The 22,061-nt window shown below is 39.0% G+C and overlaps 1 protein-coding gene across 8 annotated transcripts in view; it reads right to left on the reverse strand.

The window, feature by feature from the left end:
- The window catches only part of RBFOX1 (RNA binding fox-1 homolog 1), a 957,869-nt gene extending 942,266 nt beyond the window's left edge, over nucleotides 1-15,603 (reverse strand). For 3 of the 8 annotated variants that reach the window (XM_077275261.1, XM_077275262.1, XM_077275265.1), the window contains exon 1: nucleotides 14,756-15,320. In XM_077275261.1, coding sequence (XP_077131376.1) covers nucleotides 14,756-14,899 — 144 coding nt within the window. In that variant the 5' untranslated portion in view covers nucleotides 14,900-15,320. Of the gene's footprint in view, nucleotides 1-14,755 lie in introns of all 8 variants that reach the window. The other 5 variants (XM_077275271.1, XM_077275266.1, XM_077275267.1 and 2 more) reach the window with 4 other exon arrangements.
- Between the last annotated feature and the right edge of the window lie 6,458 nt (nucleotides 15,604-22,061).

A 22,061-nucleotide genomic window follows, 5' to 3' on the forward strand; every position in this document is an offset into this window, starting at 1 on the left:
ACTGATGGTAAGAACTGACACTCTGACCAAACATTGATGGTAAGAACTGACACTCTGACCAAACACTGATGGTAAGAACTGACTCTCTGACCAAACACTGATGGCAAGAAATGACACTCTGACCAAACACTGATGGTAAGAACTGACACTCTGACCAAACACTGATGGTAAGAACTGACACTCTGACCAAACACTGATGGTAAGAACTGACTGTCTGACCAAACACTGATGGCAAGAAATGACACTCTGACCAAACATTGATGGTAAGAACTGACACTCTGACCAAACACTGATGGTAAGAACTGACTCTCTGACCAAACACTGATGGCAAGAAATGACACTCTGACCAAACACTGATGGTAAGAACTGACACTCTGACCAAACATTGATGGTAAGAACTGACACTCTGACCAAACACTGATGGTAAGAACTGACACTCTGACCAAACACTGATGGTAAGAACTGACTCTCTGACCAAACACTGATGGCAAGAAATGACACTCTGACCAAACACTGATGGTAAGAACTGACACTCTGACCAAACATTGATGGTAAGGACTGACTCCATAAAGAACAAAAAAACAGCGCCACAATGGATGGTGAAAAAATAGGAGCTTACATTTATTCTGCCTCCTGTAGCGACGTTTCGGTCAACAGACTTTTATCAAGGTCTGTTGACTGAAACGTCGCTACAGGAGGCAGAATAAATGTAAGCTCCTATTTTTTCACCATCCATTGTGGCGCTGTCTTTTTTTTCTTTATGGTTTTGGCACTGTCCGGGATGGGCTCCCTGGTTTTGGACGTGCGCCCTTGTGTCCGCTGAGATCTTCAATCTATATATAAAAGGGTGCGGTTTTGACATTCTTTTGTTTTGACTCTGATGGTAAGAACTGACTCTCTGACCAAACACTGATGATAAGAAATGACACTCTGACCAAACACAGATGGTAAGACCTGGCACTCAGATCAAACACTGATGGAAAGAACTGACTATCTGGCCAAACACTGATGGTAAGAACTGACCCTCTGACCAAACACTGATGGTAAGAACTGACACTCTGACCAAACATTGATGGTAAGAACTGACACTCTGACCAAACACTGATGGTAAGAACTGACACTCTGACCAAACACTGATGGTAAGAACTGACACTCTGACCAAACACTGATGGTAAGAACTGACCCTCTGACCAAACACTGATGGTAAGAACTGACCCTCTGACCAAACACTGATGGTAAGAACTGACACTCTGACCAAACACTGATGGTAAGAACTGACCCTCTGACCAAACACTGATGGTAAGAACTGACCCTCTGACCAAACACTGATGGGAAGAACTGACACTCTGACCAAACATTGATGGTAAGAACTGATATTCTGACCAAACACTGATGGTAAGAACTGACACTCTGACCAAACACTGATGGTAAGAACTGACACTCTGACCAAACACTGATGGTAAGAACTGACACTCTGACCAAACATTGATGGTAAGAACTGACACTCTGACCAAACATTGATGGTGAGAACTGACACTCTGACCAAACATTGATGGTGAGAACTAACTGTCTGACCAAACACAGATGGTAAGGACTGACACTCTGACCAAACATTGATGGTAAGAACTGACACTCTGACCAAACACTGATGGTAAGAACTGACACTCTGACCAAACATTGATGGTAAGAACTGACACTCTGACCAAACACTGATGGTAAGAACTGACTCTCTGACCAAACACTGATGGCAAGAAATGACACTCTGACCAAACACTGATGGTAAGAACTGACACTCTGACCAAACACTGATGGTAAGAACTGACACTCTGACCAAACACTGATGGTAAGAACTGACTGTCTGACCAAACACTGATGGCAAGAAATGACACTCTGACCAAACATTGATGGTAAGAACTGACACTCTGACCAAACACTGATGGTAAGAACTGACTCTCTGACCAAACACTGATGGCAAGAAATGACACTCTGACCAAACACTGATGGTAAGAACTGACACTCTGACCAAACATTGATGGTAAGAACTGACACTCTGACCAAACACTGATGGTAAGAACTGACACTCTGACCAAACACTGATGGTAAGAACTGACTCTCTGACCAAACACTGATGGCAAGAAATGACACTCTGACCAAACACTGATGGTAAGAACTGACACTCTGACCAAACATTGATGGTAAGGACTGACTCCATAAAGAACAAAAAGACAGCGCCACAATGGATGGTGAAAAAATAGGAGCTTACATTTATTCTGCCTCCTGTAGCGACGTTTCGGTCAACAGACTTTTATCAAGGTCTGTTGACTGAAACGTCGCTACAGGAGGCAGAATAAATGTAAGCTCCTATTTTTTCACCATCCATTGTGGCGCTGTCTTTTTTTTCTTTATGGTTTTGGCACTGTCCGGGATGGGCTCCCTGGTTTTGGACGTGCGCCCTTGTGTCCGCTGAGATCTTCAATCTATATATAAAAGGGTGCGGTTTTGACATTCTTTTGTTTTGACTCTGATGGTAAGAACTGACTCTCTGACCAAACACTGATGATAAGAAATGACACTCTGACCAAACACAGATGGTAAGACCTGGCACTCAGATCAAACACTGATGGAAAGAACTGACTATCTGGCCAAACACTGATGGTAAGAACCAACAATCTGACCAAAGACTGATGGAAAGAACTGACTTTCTGACCAAATACTAATGGTAAGAACTAACACTCTGACCAATGCTGATGGTAAGAACCGACTCTCTGACAAAACACTGATGGTAAGAACTGACAATCTGACCAAACACCGATGGTAAGAACTGACTCTCTGACCAAACACTGATGGTAAGAACTGACTCTCTGACCAAACACTGATGGTAAGAACTGACTCTGTGACCAAACACTGATGGTAAGAATTGACATTCTGACCAAACACTGATGGTAAGAACTGACTCTGGAGTCCTGGTTTCAAATCCAACCAAACAGAATATCTGCAAGGAGTTTGTATGTTCTCCACGTGTTTGTGTGGATTTTCTCCACGTTCTCAAGTTTCCTCACACATTCCTAAGACATACTGATATTGAATTTAGATTGTGAGCCCCAATAGGGACAATGATGATGATGTCTATAAAGCGCTGCAGAATTAATGGTGCTATATTACTGAGTAAAATAAAATAAAAAAAATAAATCAGCTAAAATCCACATTTCCATACAGCTTTGCAAATAAAATTCTTATCATAATTTTGGATGCTGATTTGATTTTGCACCATAATAATGTATTGTGTTTTATTATTGTGAAATGTAAAACAAAGATGTAACCAGATTAAAAAGAATGCATATCATTAAAGGCAGAAAACGCTCATGGAAATCCCTCTTATGTCATTTAGGGACGGTCCAGATGCTACAGTCACACACAGACTATATGTTCCCCTAAGTAGCAAAGCTGTTCATGAGCACCACACTGCCCCCTCTGGTGAGAGGCGGCGTGGACCCACATCACACAATGCTGCACATGTACAAAGCATCGTTTGTCAGACAATATGCTTGTGTGTTAGTGAATGCCGAGCAGTTGCTTGCCTTTCACAATGTCTACTGTACAGCAGTTACATTAATCAGAAAACAAAACAAAAACATCTCCTCCCTGCCCCGGACCATCCGTCAAGGCCCAGCTGTAAGGAAAACAGATGGCGAACGAGCATTTGTGGTAATGTGGACTCCTTTTCACTCAAGTAGGCAAAGCGCTGACATTTCTCATGTGAAAATGGCACTGTGTACAATGTGCTGCGAAAAAATATGTCTTCTCCACTTATTCATTGTATGCACAATAATTACTGTGTAACAGACTGCAGCCATTCACATTCCATGTATAGTGGATTGCCGTCATTTCATTACAGCAATACTCCAATCTCCTATCAGCAGGCGCGGCAGGTCCAGTGTGGGGCTAATGGATGTATACAATAATACATAATTCACCATCCCCTCTCTATCACTCGCTCTATCTTTTGGTCTATGTATCCCTCTGTTTAAAGATAAATCTCTCTTTTCGACTTTCTATCTGTATTTCTTCTGTCTCTATCAATATTTACACATCTATATTATCTCTATTGTCATCTCTTAACTTTTGCCTTTTTCTGATATCTGTCCTTCTCTCTTCTATTATCTATCTCTTGTCTCTCTGTTTTATTTCTGTCCACCTGAACTGTCATATCTATCTATCTATCTATCTATCTATCTATCTATCTATCTATCTATCTATCTATCTATCTATCTATCTATCTATCATCTATCTATCTATCTATCTATCTATCTACTATCTATCTATTATCTATCATCTATCTATCTATCTATCTATCTATCTATCTATCTATCATCTATCTATCTATCTATCATCTATCTATTATCTTCTATCTATCTATCTATCTATCTATCTATCTATCTATCTATCTATCTATCTATCTATCTATCTATCTATTATCTATCTATATACTATCTATCATTTATCTATCTATCATCAATCATCTATCCTATCTATCTAGTATCTATCTATTATCTATCTATCTATCTATCTATCTATCTATCTATCTATCTATGTATTATCTATCTATCTATCATCTATCATTTAGTGATGGGCACACATGCTCAGATAAGGTGTTATCCGAGTATCTTGGGCGTGCTCAGGTAATATGTTCAGGTCCCTGCGGCTGCATAATTAGCAGCTGTTCGACAACCTAAACACATGTGGGAATTCCTATTTGTTAGGCAATCCATGCATGTGTTGAGGCTCTCTAACAGAAGCCAATCATGCAGCTGCAGGGACCTGAACATATTAGCTTTGCACGCCCAAGATACTTAGATAACACCCGAGCGTGCTCAAATAACACCTAATTCAAGCATGTTCGCTCGTCACTACTATCTATCAATCTATCTATCTATCTATCTATCTATCTATCTATCTATCTATCTATCTATCTATCTATTTATCTATCTATCAATCTATTATCTATCTATCCATCCATCTATCATCTATCTATCTATTATCTATCTATTTATCTATCTATCTATCTATCTATCTATCTATCTATCTATCTATCTATCTATCTATCTATTATCTATCTATCTATCTATCATCTATCTATCTATTATCTATCTATCTATCTATCTATCTATCTATCTATCTATCTATCTATTATCTATCATCTATATATTATCTATCTTTTATCTATCTCTTATCTTTCTATCTTCATCATCATCAACATATTGTATTATCCCTTTTTTACAAATTAAGGTTACAGTGAGTGATAATTTGTGACAACGAGATCGACACTTCCAACAAGCCTTGCGTCTCACACGTCTCTATATCCCCTCTGTGTTTTTCACTGTTGTTCCTCAGTACAATGTCCAACATGATGTTAGTGAATTCCAGAAAAGAGCAGCTGAGTTTTTTCTTGCTGTGGATGTGCAGCTTCTGTTATCAGCCATGGTTATGTAATCACACCAGTTATCACAGCATGATCTATTGAGCTGCTCTCCAGTTCAAGCTTAGGGCAAGTGCCTACCCCCAAGATGACGGTCCTGTGTCCCACAAACCCTATTTGGAGTTGCATTTTGTGCTGCATGAGATCACAGTTGCCGGCAGGGGGGATGGTTGGGGTTTTTCCCATCTCGCACGTCACTGCTGAGATTCCAGGCAGCATCCCTATCAACTGGGAATGGCAATGACAAGAAGCCGTGTAGAGCAATGTGCCTGCAGCATCATTAGACTGCAGTGCAGATGCCACATGCAGCACTTCCACCATAGACGGTACAGCCGATTGCAGAGTAAGCTCTCTCCAACATATGGGTTCACATTTTAGGTGAATTGCCGCAGTGATTATGTTCCTGCGGCACAAGGCTCTTCTGGAGACACAGCTCGAAAGTGTTACGAATCATCATATGACAGATCTTTCTGCATGCTGATAGCAGTAGCTTACAAAGGAAACATGGCATAGCCTTGTATTAATACTTACAGGCACAGGTGATCCCTCTGATTATATACTAAATTGGCAATATTGAGTTAAGGCTAGAAATGAGACAAGTGTAACCTCCGAACAGATCCGATAAAATCTAGATCTAGTCATCCATCATTTATTCCGATCTACAATAAATTATTCCGATATTGTTTTTTGTGTTTAGTAAACAAATAACACATTTTAAGAATCTTTCTAAACCTAATATTTTATATTGACTTATTACGCAGCAAGGACATCAAATTAGCTTCCTGAAGACGCTGATTGACTTATTGCGCACTCTTTAAAGAACACGGCCAACAGCTCGACTGCTCTCCATTTCCTTAGGGCCATCGGCCAGCACAGCTGATACCTATTTCTGCAAGCTCAGCACTACACAAATGCCAATTTTCTACTGTTTAAGCACTTAAGGATGGCCAGTCACTGACGCCATTAATGATCTACTGCGGGCTACTTTCTAATTAAAAAAAAAAGTTGATCCAGAAGTTTTAGTTCAATTGCTTTCGATCTAGGTCCGTCCGTCCACCTTGAGCAATGTCTCCATTTTAAGCTAAATTATTCCCACATTACGGATGACTTCATTTTGAAAAATAAACCCCATGTATCATCATTAAGAGAGGAGCACAAATGAACAGTTCGAGCACGTTGACAAGGGCATGGCCCACTGTAAGATAACTTATCGGAGTGCACTTGAGCAGATGGCAATTTGACCACTGGCTGAAACGAATGCTTAGAGCAACCTGTAGCAAAACATTGCTTTCTTACTAGTAAATAGGTATCTAGCAAAATATTACTATAGTTATTAGCTACAGCAAAGCAACTACTGATACATCGGAAAAAGTGTTCTCTCACGGTAGCATTGACTTGTTTTCTGGTTTTATAGTATGGCGGTGGGTGGGATCATGTTATGATATACAGGAAAAAACACATGACTAGGTGTATGGACTTGGAATTTGACCAAATAAATACATACCACACACACACAAGCATAGCTGCATTCATATAAACAGACATACGCAAACCAACCCAACAAACTCAGTAAATACCACATTGTGATGTAGATGGGTAACTAAACATAAACACTACTTCAAGAAACACACAACTACACATACATACACAATCACAAGGAAACACATATACGTTATACATACATACACAACAAACTTACCCAAATAGGTCAGTAAGTATCATATTGTGATATAGATGTAAAACTAAACATAAACACTACTATAAGAAAACACACAAATACAAATGCATACAGGTAGCAATACATACAAAGTCACAAGGAAACACACATACTTTATACATACAGAGCAAACTTACCCACCTAACTCAGTAAATATCATACGGCGATATAGATATAAAACTAAACAAAAGCACTATTACAAGAAATATACACATACATACACAATCACAAGAAAACACATATACGTTATACATACATACACAACAAACTTATCCAACCAACTCAGTAAGTATCATACCGTGATATAGATATAAAACTAAATATAAACACTACTACAAGAAACATATACATACAGGTGACGATACACACACAATCACACGGAAACACATATAATTTATACATATACACGCAACAAACTTATCCAAGGAACTCAGTAAGTATCATATTGTGATATAGATATAAAACTAAACATAAACAGTACTACAATAAACACACAGATACACATACATACATTTAACAATACATACACAATCACAAGGAAACACACATACTTTATACATACTTACACAACAAACTTACCCAACAAACTTACCCAACTTATTCACTAAGTATCATATTGTGATTGTGATACAGATGTAAACATAAACACTGCTACAATAAACATTCAAATACATATAAATACATACATACATAATAACAAGTAAACACACATACTTTATACATACACACATAACAAACTTAGGCAACTAACTTACAAAGTATCATATTGTGATATAGACGTAAAACTAAATATAAACACTACTTCAAGAAACGCACAGATACACATACACATACATACATTTAACAATACATACACAATCACAAGGAAACACACATACTTTATACATACATACTTACACAACAAACTTACCCAACTTATTCACTAAGTATCATATTGTGATATAGATGTAAAACTAAACATAAACACTACTACAATAAACATTCAAATACACAGAAATACATACATACATACATAATAACAAGTAAACACACATACTTTATACATACACACATAACAAACTTACGCAACTAACTTACAAAGTATCATATTGTGATATAGACGTAAAACTAAACATAAACACTACTACAATAAAGACACAAATACACATACATCCAGGTAACGATACACACACAATCACACGGAAACGCAGAGATTCTTTATACTAACATACACATCACACAAAACACGTAAAGGTGATGTGAAATATGTAAAACCGCACACGCAAACATTGATTCATTCGGAAAATTCAACCAGTACACAGCCATAGCCAGCAAACTCGATTAAGATCACTTTTGATATAAGTGTTAAAACAAACAACTAAACCCACATATATATTAATACAATGATACAGCGACGGACAGACAGACATATACAAACCATATAAATGACCTGATGTGTGTGAACTTAGATTGATCGCACACTCATTACACACATATGCCCAACCAACACAAACTCTTGAAGAGTGACGGTACACTTGTCATACGGAAGTACTAAACATTCACAAACGTATGGTAACAACGCACAAAGCGTGCACACTGAAACCTTAACATAGCCCCTACTAATACATATTAATATCACTGAAAGTTTATTCTGCATTGTAAGAAAAGTATGTTTAAAGTAGATAAGTGCAATTTTCCAAACTTTGTAACTACAAGGGAATATAGGCCATACCCCAATAGTCACCAGACGCATCAGTGGGTAACATAACATTTTATACTGGCAAATTCTATAGGCTCTTCTGTCCCAAAACTCGAGGTGGTGATCACTTTATAACTGAGCCGCGTTCATGCTCTGCTCGGTCCAGGTATCGGACAGACGCACAGTTTCATGATTATTTATCGATAAATAAACCATATAGATACATAACGACAAGTAATTATTTTCTCACTAGATTCCAATCTGCCACAAAGCCGGATGTTCTCTTTCCTGAAGGCTTGTTGTACTGCAGAGGTTTATTTCACTGTGATACAAAGTGCTCAATGGCGCGAAGCATCTACTCAACTAAAGTACAAATGTAGCAGAACTGTCATTTGACATAACTCCTTTTTTTTCTTTTGCATAGGACTGCAGCTGCCGCTCCTGCATTGTGCTATGTCTCTGAACTCAGAGTTATAATGTGTAGAGTGAAAACAATGTAGTTAAGTGACAAAATCCAGTTCTTTTACATTTACCTTCCAAATACAAAAAGTGCAAAGTAATAGATTAGTCCCTATAAAACAAACTGTGCAATGAATAGTTTACTAGCATCAGCAGACTTTCATCAACTAGTGTGCAGTGTAAATCATGGGCGTATATTGTGCAGTATGGCTGTGTGCAGTGTATGAATGTGTATTATTGACAAATATGTGTTTTTTGTATGGATGTGTAAGTTATAGATGTCTAGTGTTTGCATATATGTGTAGTATAGTGTTATTTTTTATTATTGGCAGGCAGTATTAGTGTATATTACTGTATGAACATGTACACTGTATGCATGTATGTGATGGAAGCACAGTGCACACGTGTGTATTATTATACTGATGTCTGTAATTGAATGATGTGCAGTGTAGAGAAGCAGATTACTGTGTGGATAGCTACAGGTGTATATTGTATGGAGGCATATTATATAGATGTAAAGATTATGTGGATGTCTGCAATGTATTAATGTGTTGTACTCTATGAATGTGCATTATTGTAGAGGGGTGTATTATTGAATACAGATGTTTCTTGTATAAAGAAATATTTTATATAGATATATAAGGTGTTGATGTGCTCAATGTATATTATTGTTTAGTCGTGTATACTTATATGACTGCGTTAGATAGATAGATAGATAGATAGATAGATAGATAGATAGATAGATAGATAGATAGATAATAGATAGATAGATAGATAATAGATAGATAGATAGATAGATAGATAGATAATAGATAGATAGATAGATAGATAGATAGATAGATAGATAGATAGATAGATAGATAGATAGACTTCTTTAAAGGATAAGTGCTATCGCATAGATGTATATGGTGTATGGATGTGTGCAATATATATCACTGTTAGGATGTGTGTATGTATGAGTGGGATGTATGGATGTGTAATATTACATGTATGACCTATCACTGTAAATATATATATATATATATATATATATATATATATATATACACACTTCTCGTAAGGAAAAGTATTGTTGTATAGATAGATAGATAGATAGATAGATAGATATGATGTTGATGTTCTCAATGTATATTACTGTTTGGATATGTACATTTGTATGACTGTGGCATGTTTGGGTGTGTATTATTAATGTGTCTATCATTTTATATATATGCTTCTTGTAAGGATAAGTGTTATTGCATGGATGTACTGTATATATTGTATGGATGTGTAAAATGTATATTTTGCTTGGACGTATATATTTGTATGACGGTCTGGGATGTTTGGATGTGTACAATTACATGTATGACTATCACTACATATTCATACTTCTTGTGAGGATAAGTATTGTATAGATGTAAATGTTGTATGGATGTGTCCAATGTATCTTACTGTTTGGATGTGTATGTTTGTATAATGGTGTGGCATGTTTGGATGTGTATGATTACATGTATGACTATCACTGTATATACATACTTCTTGAAAGATAAGTATTATTGTATAGATGTATATATTGTATGGATGTGTACAATGTACAGTATATCACTGTTTGGATGTGTTAGTTTATATGACTGTGTGGGATGTTTGGATGTGTATTATTACATGTATGTCTAATCACTGTATGTAGATATAATTCTTGTAAGGATAAGTATTATTGTATAGATGTGTATGTTGTATGGATGTGGACAATGTATATCACTGTTTGATGTGTATGTTTGTATGACTGTGGGATGTTTGGATATGTATTATTAATGTGTCCATCACTTTATATATATGCTTCTTGTAAGGATAAGTATTATTGTATAGTTGTTTATGTTGCATGGATGTATACAATGTATATTACTCTTAGGATGTGGAAGATTATATGACGGTGTGGGATGGTTGGATGTGTATTATTACATGTATGTCCATCACTGTATGTAGATATAATTCTTGTAAGGATGAGTATTATTGTATAGATGTGTATGTTGTATAGATGCGTATAATGTATATTACTGTTTGGATGTGTATGACTGTGGCATGTTTGGATGTGTATGATTACATGTATGTCTATCACTATATGTAGATATAATTCTTGTAAGGATGAGTATTATTGTATAGATGTGTATGTTGTATGGATGCGTATAATATATTACTGTTTGGATGTGTATGACTGTGGCATGTTTGGATGTGTATGATTACATGTATGTCTATCACTATATGTAGATATAATTCTTGTAAGGATGAGTATTATTGTATAGATGTGTATGTTGTATGGATATATAATGTATATTACTGTTTGGATGTGTATGTTTGTATGACTGTGGGATGTTTGGATGTGTATGATTACATGTATGTCTATCACTGTATATAGATATAATTATTGTATAAGTATTACGGACTAGATGTGTATATTTTATGGATGTCTGCATGATGTGAATGACTATTATTCCGTAGATGTACATAGATGTAAACATTATGCAGTTCCAAGTGTTCACCACAAATCGCAGAAGACTCACAACACAGCCATGTATTATAAAAGTAATGGTGTCTTTTACGATAACTAGTTGTGTGGGCTTGAAAGCTGAGCAATTCTTTTGAAAGCAGAACTATACTACATATTAAAAGCGACTTCCGCAGCCACATTGAGTTTTCCTTTGTAAATATACATCAGGCTATTATACTCATAGGGCGTTTTGTAGCATGCATCTTATGTATAATGCAGATGCTCGCAGTGCAGAAACTGCAAATTCTTTAAGAAACTCTAATTGGAGCGGGGGCCAAAAAATAAAATGTTGACTAGAACATCATCTATTTCCATAATACTTACATACCGGAAGGTCTCAAATAATTTACATTTAGATAAACCTATGGCCATAAAGCAAATAGGAGATTTTTTTTTTTTCTACTGGAGTCATTTCTTCACATTTAGTTGTGTTTCATCAAACTTGTCATCCATAAAAGATATTGTCCCCCTCCCACTGTGCTTTATGTGGCATTATCCGTAACAATAACGTGTACAGCGGCAGCCTGTTGACGTCTGCATGTATTTTCCTGCTTTATAAATAATGCAGGCAACTGTTAAAAACTACTGGCAAAGGCGAAAAGTATCTGTTAAAATATTCAGGACAAATATAAAATTTACACGCCGTTCGGAGCTGGTGGCAGTAAATATCGGTGGCTTTTTTTACTGCACATTGCTTACGTCTTAATGGTGTATTCCTTATCGCAATTTTCCATATTACATAGGGGAAATGGAGTCAATGAAGCGCGTATAGGCTCCAGAGTTACACAACAAACCTATATGTGATCAAATAGGTCACTGGTATAATGATATTGGTATTAGCCATTCCTGAGTCCACCATGGATGAAGATCCAAAGTGCACATCAGGTCCAGAAGTAGTCTAAATGGTTAATGAGGGTCACAATAATACCCTACTACTATGAGAGTGGTTTGGAAACATTTTAAGGCTTTCTGCACCTTACCTGCAGTAGTAATGGGTTTACATAGCATTTGGAACGATGACATTAAAAGACAACTGCTTTTATGGAAATCTCCCCAACCCTCTCGTAAAGTCCTACTGACCTGTCACCTCCATCGTTTAATGAGTATTAATTAATATACAAATAATGAAAGAAAAACAGATGACCAAGCAAGATAAAAGAAGATGGTAAAACCTCCAGCCAACCTAATTTAAAAAATAATAAAAAAAAGATCTGATGTTCAGAATCAGAACAGATCTATGGAAGATTTCTCGAAAAGTTTAAAGAACGGCCAGTTATTAGGAAAAAAAAAGACAATCCTAGAAAGTGGATGCATTCAGCATTTATCAAATGCAAATTGGAAATGGGAATGCAAAAACATGAACTCCCATCGCTGTTCCCAAATCACGGTCACAATCTATGTACACATAAATCTTTTACCATGCATATATTAGAATAGGCTAAAGTGACAACAAAGCCCATAGGGCAGCAGAGAAAGGGCTGCTGTCTCCCTGCTTACTGCCTTACCCCACTGCATGGGCAGGGAACTCAGGACACCAGGTGAACCGCAGCAATGCCAGAATATTAGGAAAGAAATCTATCATTTTCTCATTTTTACGAGTCGGCATGAAGAATGACCGAATCCAAAAAAGTGCGGATGTTTTACTAGAACAACATGTATGCGTCACACTCAATGCTGGCCGGGATCTTATTACTACTGCATGGGATTGTACAGGTAATGTAAAATGGATGAGACCCAGTACTTTCCACTGACTCCTATGATGCACATCCAAGTTTAAAGAATTACAATCAAAAATATAAATATCTAATAAACAGATTGCTATTGATTTCTCATGTGCCGGTATACTTTGTAATGGAGCACAATGGAGACCCCAGTGCTTGCTAATAATGCAGCAAAGATTGCAGCACATGATATGTATGTCCTGGATGACAGATGTAGACATGGCGGTCTACAGATAAAGTTTGGATCTTGCTATGTATCTTCCACTACTTTGGTGCATAGACCGCCTTAAGTAGGGACCCGTACTAATACTTCTCCATATACTACAGGGGCAGTCATTACCATTTAATAACAGTAAAAGGAGCATTTTCTGATTATGCAGCACAAAGCTAGTCATTGTCAAGACTTTTTAAGTCACAGGTGAGGAAATGAATACAGTCCGGACCCAGAGAGCTTAGAAAATAGACACCCTCCTGAGATGAGATCACAAGGCATTTGCTTCTGCAAAGCCTAAGGAAGCAGAATCAGGCGTAAGATCACACTTTAACCACTTACACTGGCGCAATGCTTTCATTCTTAGGCATTAACTCTTTGCAGGGTGGCTCTTTTGCTAGAAGAACAGCCCTGCTCTGCCTTTTGTTAGGACATTAGCCGTAACACAGAGGCTTCCTTTTTTTTTTTCAGGTTCACAAAGGATACATTTACATCTCATTAAAATATTTCTGGCTAGTGTTCCACAGAAATCCAGACGTCCCCGTGACTGCAGCAAGTAATGTACAGATACACAAGCATGAATGACTGCCCAGCAATAATGGAACAGGATGGGCTGTATGTTATCGTCTTCTGCCCAGGTTATGGTCTCTGTGCTGCACAGCGGCGGGCTGGATACATGACTCCCGGATAAGAGCATGCAATGTGTGTGCAGCAGGATGCTGAGATCCTAGCACACTCGTGTCTTAGCTTCACCACCTAAGACATTCCAGCTCCAAATCTATGCCAGCCCTGCTCTCCCCATCTTAGACTTAGTCACATAGGTTGAAAAAAGACCTAGGTCCATCAAGTTCAATTATACATTCAGCATAGGTTCTATAGACATGTGCAAACCCCCCAAAGCCAAAAAAATGCAAAAGTTCATCTGCAAGCAACAGCAATGAGAAGAGAGCGAAGCAAGGAGAAACTTACCTGCTGCAAGTACATAAAAGTCAAGGCACAAGAGAGCTGTGGACACATGCCCACATTCGGCAGTGCCACGCAGGTTGCACCCGTCAGAGGATGCTGCATGGTGTTGCTCTGGAGTCGACGTAGAACAAGTGAAGGGGCTAGCATGCAAGCACGTTTGTCCTGTCTTGTCAGCAGGTTTTAAATCGTCTTTTAGCTTCGGTGACCTAAAGTTACAAAAAAAGTCCTTTTCCTTTTTTTTTCCGTTCCCCTTCGCTATCCTACTGCTGGAAGCGTGCGTTCATTTGTCAGCTAAGGCAACTAGGCAAATTAAAAACTGGAACCGCTTAAAGTGGGGTGAAAAAAAACAACAACGGAGGGATTTAACCAAAAGCCTGCAGCCTAATGAAGAGTCAATGTAACTTCCTCAATGACAGCGAAGAGAGGGAGCTCGGCGTTTCCCAACAGGAGCTTGCTGACTAGCAGAGAGATTGACTCACTGAAGCTCAGTCGGCTGGTGTTGATGCTGCACGGCTTCTCATTTGTCAAATGGGTCCTAGGGCAGAGGCTTTACCACTCACCAAAATTCAAATACTGCATTTTTAAAATCCCCAGGGAGGGTGGAGAGAAATAGAGAGAGATCGAGTGAGCTAGTGCGAAGGAGAGAGAGAGCGAGCAAGCGATTGAATGAGAAAGCTGCATCACAGACAAGCGTGAGATTTAGGCAATTAATGTCATTGCCCAGCTGGGACCCAGTGTCTATTAGAATTTCTTTCCCATTGCTGTTGGTCAGCAGAGTCAGCACCAAATCACGTTTTCATTTTCTTTTTTTTTTTTTTTTCCCTTTCTCTCATCTACGCCACAAGCCATCTACATAGATATCTTGGAAGATCTTATCTTAGGTTAGCCAACGCCACCCATTTTCTATCCTTATTAAAGCCTCCAACCAGATTTGCTGACATTTTTACATGAATCTCGCTTTCGATAAGATTTTCGACGTCCTCGTGTAAAGTTAACAATTCAGGGAGAAGCCAGACTTGTTTTTTTTTTTATTTTTAATGACGGAAAGGTTTCAGAGACCATTTCCAGCTACAATTAGAATTGGAATTGGTATTATATTCAGTCTATTAAAAGAGATTAGTCTATCAGGCTTCATTTTAAAATGAAATTTGGCTTTTTATTATTTAATATGTCCTTTTCTTTTTTCTTCCCTGTGAATAGAATGACCATGTTTCAAATTAATATTCCGCTCTTGCACACTCTTTTTCTTTTGTTTTATAGAGTAATAATTGTTCATTAGGAGGGCTAGTTAACCTTTATGTAATAAAACAGAATGTGACTCGCGGATCAAAGTATTTTTTACTTTAGGTGTCCTTGTGGAGAGGCGTTTAGAAAGATTTACACTATATGCTTTCACTGGGAGGTTAGGTGTTATTTTATAACATGTGTGTGTGCTGTATGTGTTATCATCTGATCACATCAAGTTTATGGCCGAATCCTACAGGATTTAGTAATGTCGGAGGAATGATGGAAACATCACTGGCATTTAAATAGTACTAAAGGTATAATAATTCATTCAGTAAAATTATGTTTTACATCAGTGAAGTTAATAAACGCATGTCATAATACACACAACACACATTCAATGAGAGACACCTGTTCAGACTTCCTCACATCACGCACATAGACAAACACTGTATAATCAACACATACATCTGAGCATATAAACTCTCATTACACATATATGGAATACAAACACATATATCTACAGGTATACAAAAATACACACTCATGCACAAAAATACAAACACAATACACACAAATGCACACCTACTTTTATATTGCACACAAACATATCACAGATACACATACTCCTACACATTACACACATATGTAATACAAACACATACATCTACAGGTATACAACAATACACACACACTCATGCACAAAAAATACAAACACATACAATACACCTCACCTACTGTATCCTCACCCATCCCTTGTAGATTGTGAGCCCACGTGGGCAGGGTTCTCTCTCCTCCTGTACCAGTCTTGACTTGTATTGTTCAAGATTATTGTACTTATTTTTATTATGTATACCCCTCCTTACATGTAAAGCGCCATGGAATAAATGGCTCTATAATAATAAATAATAATAATACACACAAATGCACACCTACTTTTATATTGCACACAAACATATCACAGATACACTCATACTCCTTCACATTACACACATATGGAACACAAACACATACATCTACAGGTATACAACAATACACACTCACGCATAAAATAACAAACACATACAATACATACAAATGTACACCTACTTTTATATTGCACACAAACATGTATCACAGATACACTCAAACTTCTTCCCATTACACACATGTAATACAAACACATACATCTACAGGTACACAACAACACACACTCTCGTCACACCCATGCACAAAAAATACAAACACATACAATACACACAAATGCACACCTACTTTTATATCGCACACAAACAGACCTGCAGATATCCAATTATACACCTTCAACACATGCACTCTCAGATACACTTATACACCATACTCAAAGGTACAGTCATATACCTTCACATCATACACACACTTCAACAATAAAATCACATACAGTACAAACACAAATACACACTCGGAATACTCTCATATCACACACAAATAGTAGCAACACGTACACAACACAAACATATAAATAGTACCAACATATTCACAAACACACACCTTTAGATGCATGCTCATATGCCCGACTATCAGTATCATACTCAAAAAATGTAAACACATACAGTAGACACAAATGCACACCTACTGTTATATCGCACACAAACATGTATCACAGATACCCAATTATACACCTTCAATACATGCACTCTCTGATACACTTATACACCTTTACATTGCACACATACGCAAACGCACAGTCATATACCCTCACATCATACACACACTCCAACAATAAAAACACATACAGTACACACACATCACAAACACACACCTCATGTGCACGCCTATCACTGTCATGCACAAAAACTACAAACACATACAGCACACACAAATGCACACATACTTTTGTATCGCACACAAACATGTATCACAGACACACTCATATGTCTTCATATTACACATATACCTAACACAAACACGTGACCCCACTGACACAAATGTATAGGCTCATACCCAAATAATACACACACCTACAGATGTGCAATCGTACGCCTTCACTTTACAGATCCAACAGAAACCCAGTTATACACCTACAACACATGCACCTTTACATTACACACATACACAAATGCACAATCATAGACCCTCATGTCATACACACACTCCAACAACAAAAAACACATACAGTACACACTTGAAGTCATCTCACATCACACACAAATAGTAGTAACACAACACAAACATACAATTATTACAAACATATGACCACATCAACACAAACTCGTAGACTGTCATCACAAACACCCACCTATAGATGCATGCTCATGGGCTCGCCTATCACAGACATACACAAATATATAGTCCTGCACATGTGCACATACGCTCATATCATATACACTAATACACCTTTATATTACATTTACAGAAATATTACAGACCCATGACTACATAGACACAAACCCATAGACTCTCATCACACACAAACCAAAATAATACAAGGACATACACTTACATATGGATGCCCATATGCCCTCACCTCATACACACACACACACACAAATATATATTGCTATAGATAATCATACACCTTCACATTACACATGCATAATACTGTACAATACAAACACTCTATTATACAAACTCATAGGCTGTCATCTCCCTCATTATTCATACCTGAATTATGCAAAGACATGCAGCCACTCAAAAACGCACATATACACAAAGAATACAAATACATACAGCTCTTGTGCCATACACGCTTATACAATCATACACCATCACATTACACACATATAAACAATGCAAACACCAACATTTACACTCATACTTTCATACGGAATAAACAAATGGCACACAACACAGAAAGATACACTGGCACACTCATACACCTTCACATAGCATACACATAAATAATACCGCACAGACAAAAACGTACACTGACAGCACACACACACACATAAACAAATAATGCCAAAACATGCATTCACAGATTCACACAGGCAAACAATACAAACAAATATTGTGTCTAAGCTGTACAATACACTCATATGCACTCTTATATTGCACACATATACAACAGTAGGCACACAATCATACACCATCATATCACATACATATATAAATAATACAAAACCAAACACCCACAAATACACACTTTTACACCTCCATATGAAATACGCAAACACTCATTGACATACTGTAAGATACAGTAGCACACTCCTACAATAGCACATTCATACATTGTCACCTAATAATCACATATATAATGCAAATAAATTACTACACAGACACAAAATTACAGCATCATCACACACATATACTCAAATAATGCCCAAACTCAAAACAAAATATATGCACAAACTCGCAAAAAAGGCATGTCCATGTAAGAAGGTGAAGCACAAGAAGAGTCTGGGGGCGGTCACCTTCTCGGCTCTGTGCCTGGAACCATTGAGCTGTGGTGCAGGTTCCCGAGGGGGCAGACTTAGAGACTGCGACAGGAAGGAAGCCGGGCAGAGAGCAGGAAAGGCACGCGCGCAAGGAACAAAGGAGCATGAGCAGCGGTCAGAGCAGGGTACAGCTGAGAGAGAGCTCACAGTCAGAGGACAAATACAGGGAGATTGCCCAGAAAGACTGCATCTTGTGAGTACATGAAAGCAGACTCTGCTGTGACTGGAGAGGGGCGCTTTGAGACCCGTGCAGAGACATTGGCCCATGCAGAGACTGTGACACCCTGGTACCCACGGTATCAGTACAGAGACTGTGATTCCTGGTGAGAGACTTAACAGAGCAGACCCCCTGAGTCCTGGTGAGAGACTTAACAGTGCAGAGCCCCTGATTCCTGGTGAGAGACTTAATAATAGACTGACCATCGTTTTCCCGGGATAGGCTGTGCTGTAACAGCTAAAGACTCAGAGCCTGTGCATATCACTTTAACTCCCTAAACCCCAGGCAGCAGGCTCCTAGAGACTACTCAGCCCACGGACAACATAGGGATGACAAGTGCCACTGTTTCTCGGCGCCTACATTGGAGAAGACGACCCTTCAACCTAGTCCTCATCAGACTGATAAGTGTTCTTTTCTCAAAAAATCTTGCTTACTTCTGTTACATTGTTTCACTCCCATATTTTTGCACTGTTTTATTGCTAGTTATTTTCCATTGCTTCCCCCCTGCGAGGAGAACCTGATTCCTGCGATTAAACGCCTCAACTAGGGTTGAGCGACTTTTATTTTTATAGGATCGGGTCGGGTTTCACGAAACCCGACTTTCTCAAAAGTCGGGTCGAGTGAAATCGGCCGATCCTATAAAAAAGTCGGGGTCGGAGTCGGCCGAAACACGAAACCCAATGCAGTGCAATGGGATACTATGGTTCCCAGGGTCTGAAGGAGAGGAAACTCTCCTTCAGGCCCTGGGATCCATATTTAAGTGTAAAATAAAGAATCAAAATAAAAAATATTGATATACTCACCCTCGGACGCGCCCTGGTACTAACTGGCAGCCTTCCTTCCTAAGAATGAGCGCGTGAATGACCTGCGGTGACGTCACGGCTTGTGATTGGTCGCGTGAGCGGTCACATGGGCGGCCGCGACCAATCACAAGCTGTGACATCATCTAAGGCCCTTCACGCGCTCATTCTTAGGAAGGAAGGTGGCCGGAAAGAAGCCGAGGGTGAGTATATTCTTATTAGGTATATACTCACCCTCGGACGCGCCCTGCTTCTTTCCGGCAGCCTTCCTTCTTAAGAATGAGCGCGTGAAGGGCCTTAGATGACGTCACGGCTTTTGATTGGTCGCGTGAGCGGTCACATGGGCGGCCGCGACCAATCACAAGCCGTGACGTCATCTAAGGCCCTTCACGCGCTCATTCTTAAGAAGGAAGGCTGCCGGAAAGAAGCAGGGCGCGTCCGAGGGTGAGTATATACCTAATAGGAATATACTCACCCTCGGCTTCTTTCCGGCAGCCTTCCTTCCTAAGAATGAGCGCGTGAAGGGCCTTAGATGACGTCACGGCTTGTGATTGGTCGCGGCCGCCCATGTGACCGCTCAGGCGACCAATCACAAGCCGCGACGTCACCGCAGGTCATTCACGCGCTCATTCTTAGGAAGGAAGGCTGCCAGTTAGTTCCAGGGCGCGTCCGAGGGTGAGTATATCAATATTTTTTATTTTGATTCTATATTTTACACTTAAATATGGATTCCGATACCGATTTCCGATATCGCAAACATATCGGAACTCGGTATCGGAATTCCGATACCAGATTCAGAAGATCGCCGACCTCATGGCCGACCCCACACAGGGGTCGGGTTGGGTTTCATGAAACCCGACTTTGCCAAAAGTCGGCGACTTCTGAAAATGGCCGACCCGTTTCGCTCAACCCTACCCTCAACTGTTAGTCTGTCTGTTCCGTGGTGACATACTCAGTACCTGCATACTATTACATTCACATTACACATACGCAGAGACCCTAACAGCAACACTGACGCACATGCACACAAAATATAAGAAATATTATACACCAATAGATACAATACACACGTAAACATAACATATCCACGCACATCATATTTCTCTCCAAATCACCGGGTGCACACCGAACACAGTCACATGGTGCACATACACCTACAGATTAATGATCACAGACTCTGAACCCTACACCATACATTTACACACACACACTCGTACATCTGCAGAGACACTTTATACCTTTAGGTTTAAGGGACTTAGTGCTTAGGCACATTTTTAGCTCCTACCTACCTGCCCGTTATGTCTTGCGCTGTTCTTCACTGGCACAGAGCGGTCACAGAACGCTCCTGCTGGTAATTCAGCTGCATGTGCTGATGTCATGCCAGCAGAGTGGTGTTTTCTTTTCTGCTCTGCTCTGTTGACGGCACTTCAAAGTCATTTGGATCGACAGCCAGATTTCCGCTGCCTAACTGGGTGAGCCGACTGTCAATCATAATGATGTAGGAAACCATTCCCCATTAACAGAGTAGGGTGGAAAAGAAGCAGTCACTCTGTCGGCATGATGTCAGCAGAGGCAGCTGAATCCCTGGCAGGAGCGGTCTGTGACCACTCTGACCAGTGATGAACGGCATCAGGCACAGCAGGCAGCTACCTGCCTGTTAGTGTTTAGGCACA

This window comes from Ranitomeya variabilis, chromosome 7 (assembly GCF_051348905.1).
Source record: "Ranitomeya variabilis isolate aRanVar5 chromosome 7, aRanVar5.hap1, whole genome shotgun sequence".
NCBI classification, from domain to species: domain Eukaryota; kingdom Metazoa; phylum Chordata; class Amphibia; order Anura; family Dendrobatidae; genus Ranitomeya; species Ranitomeya variabilis.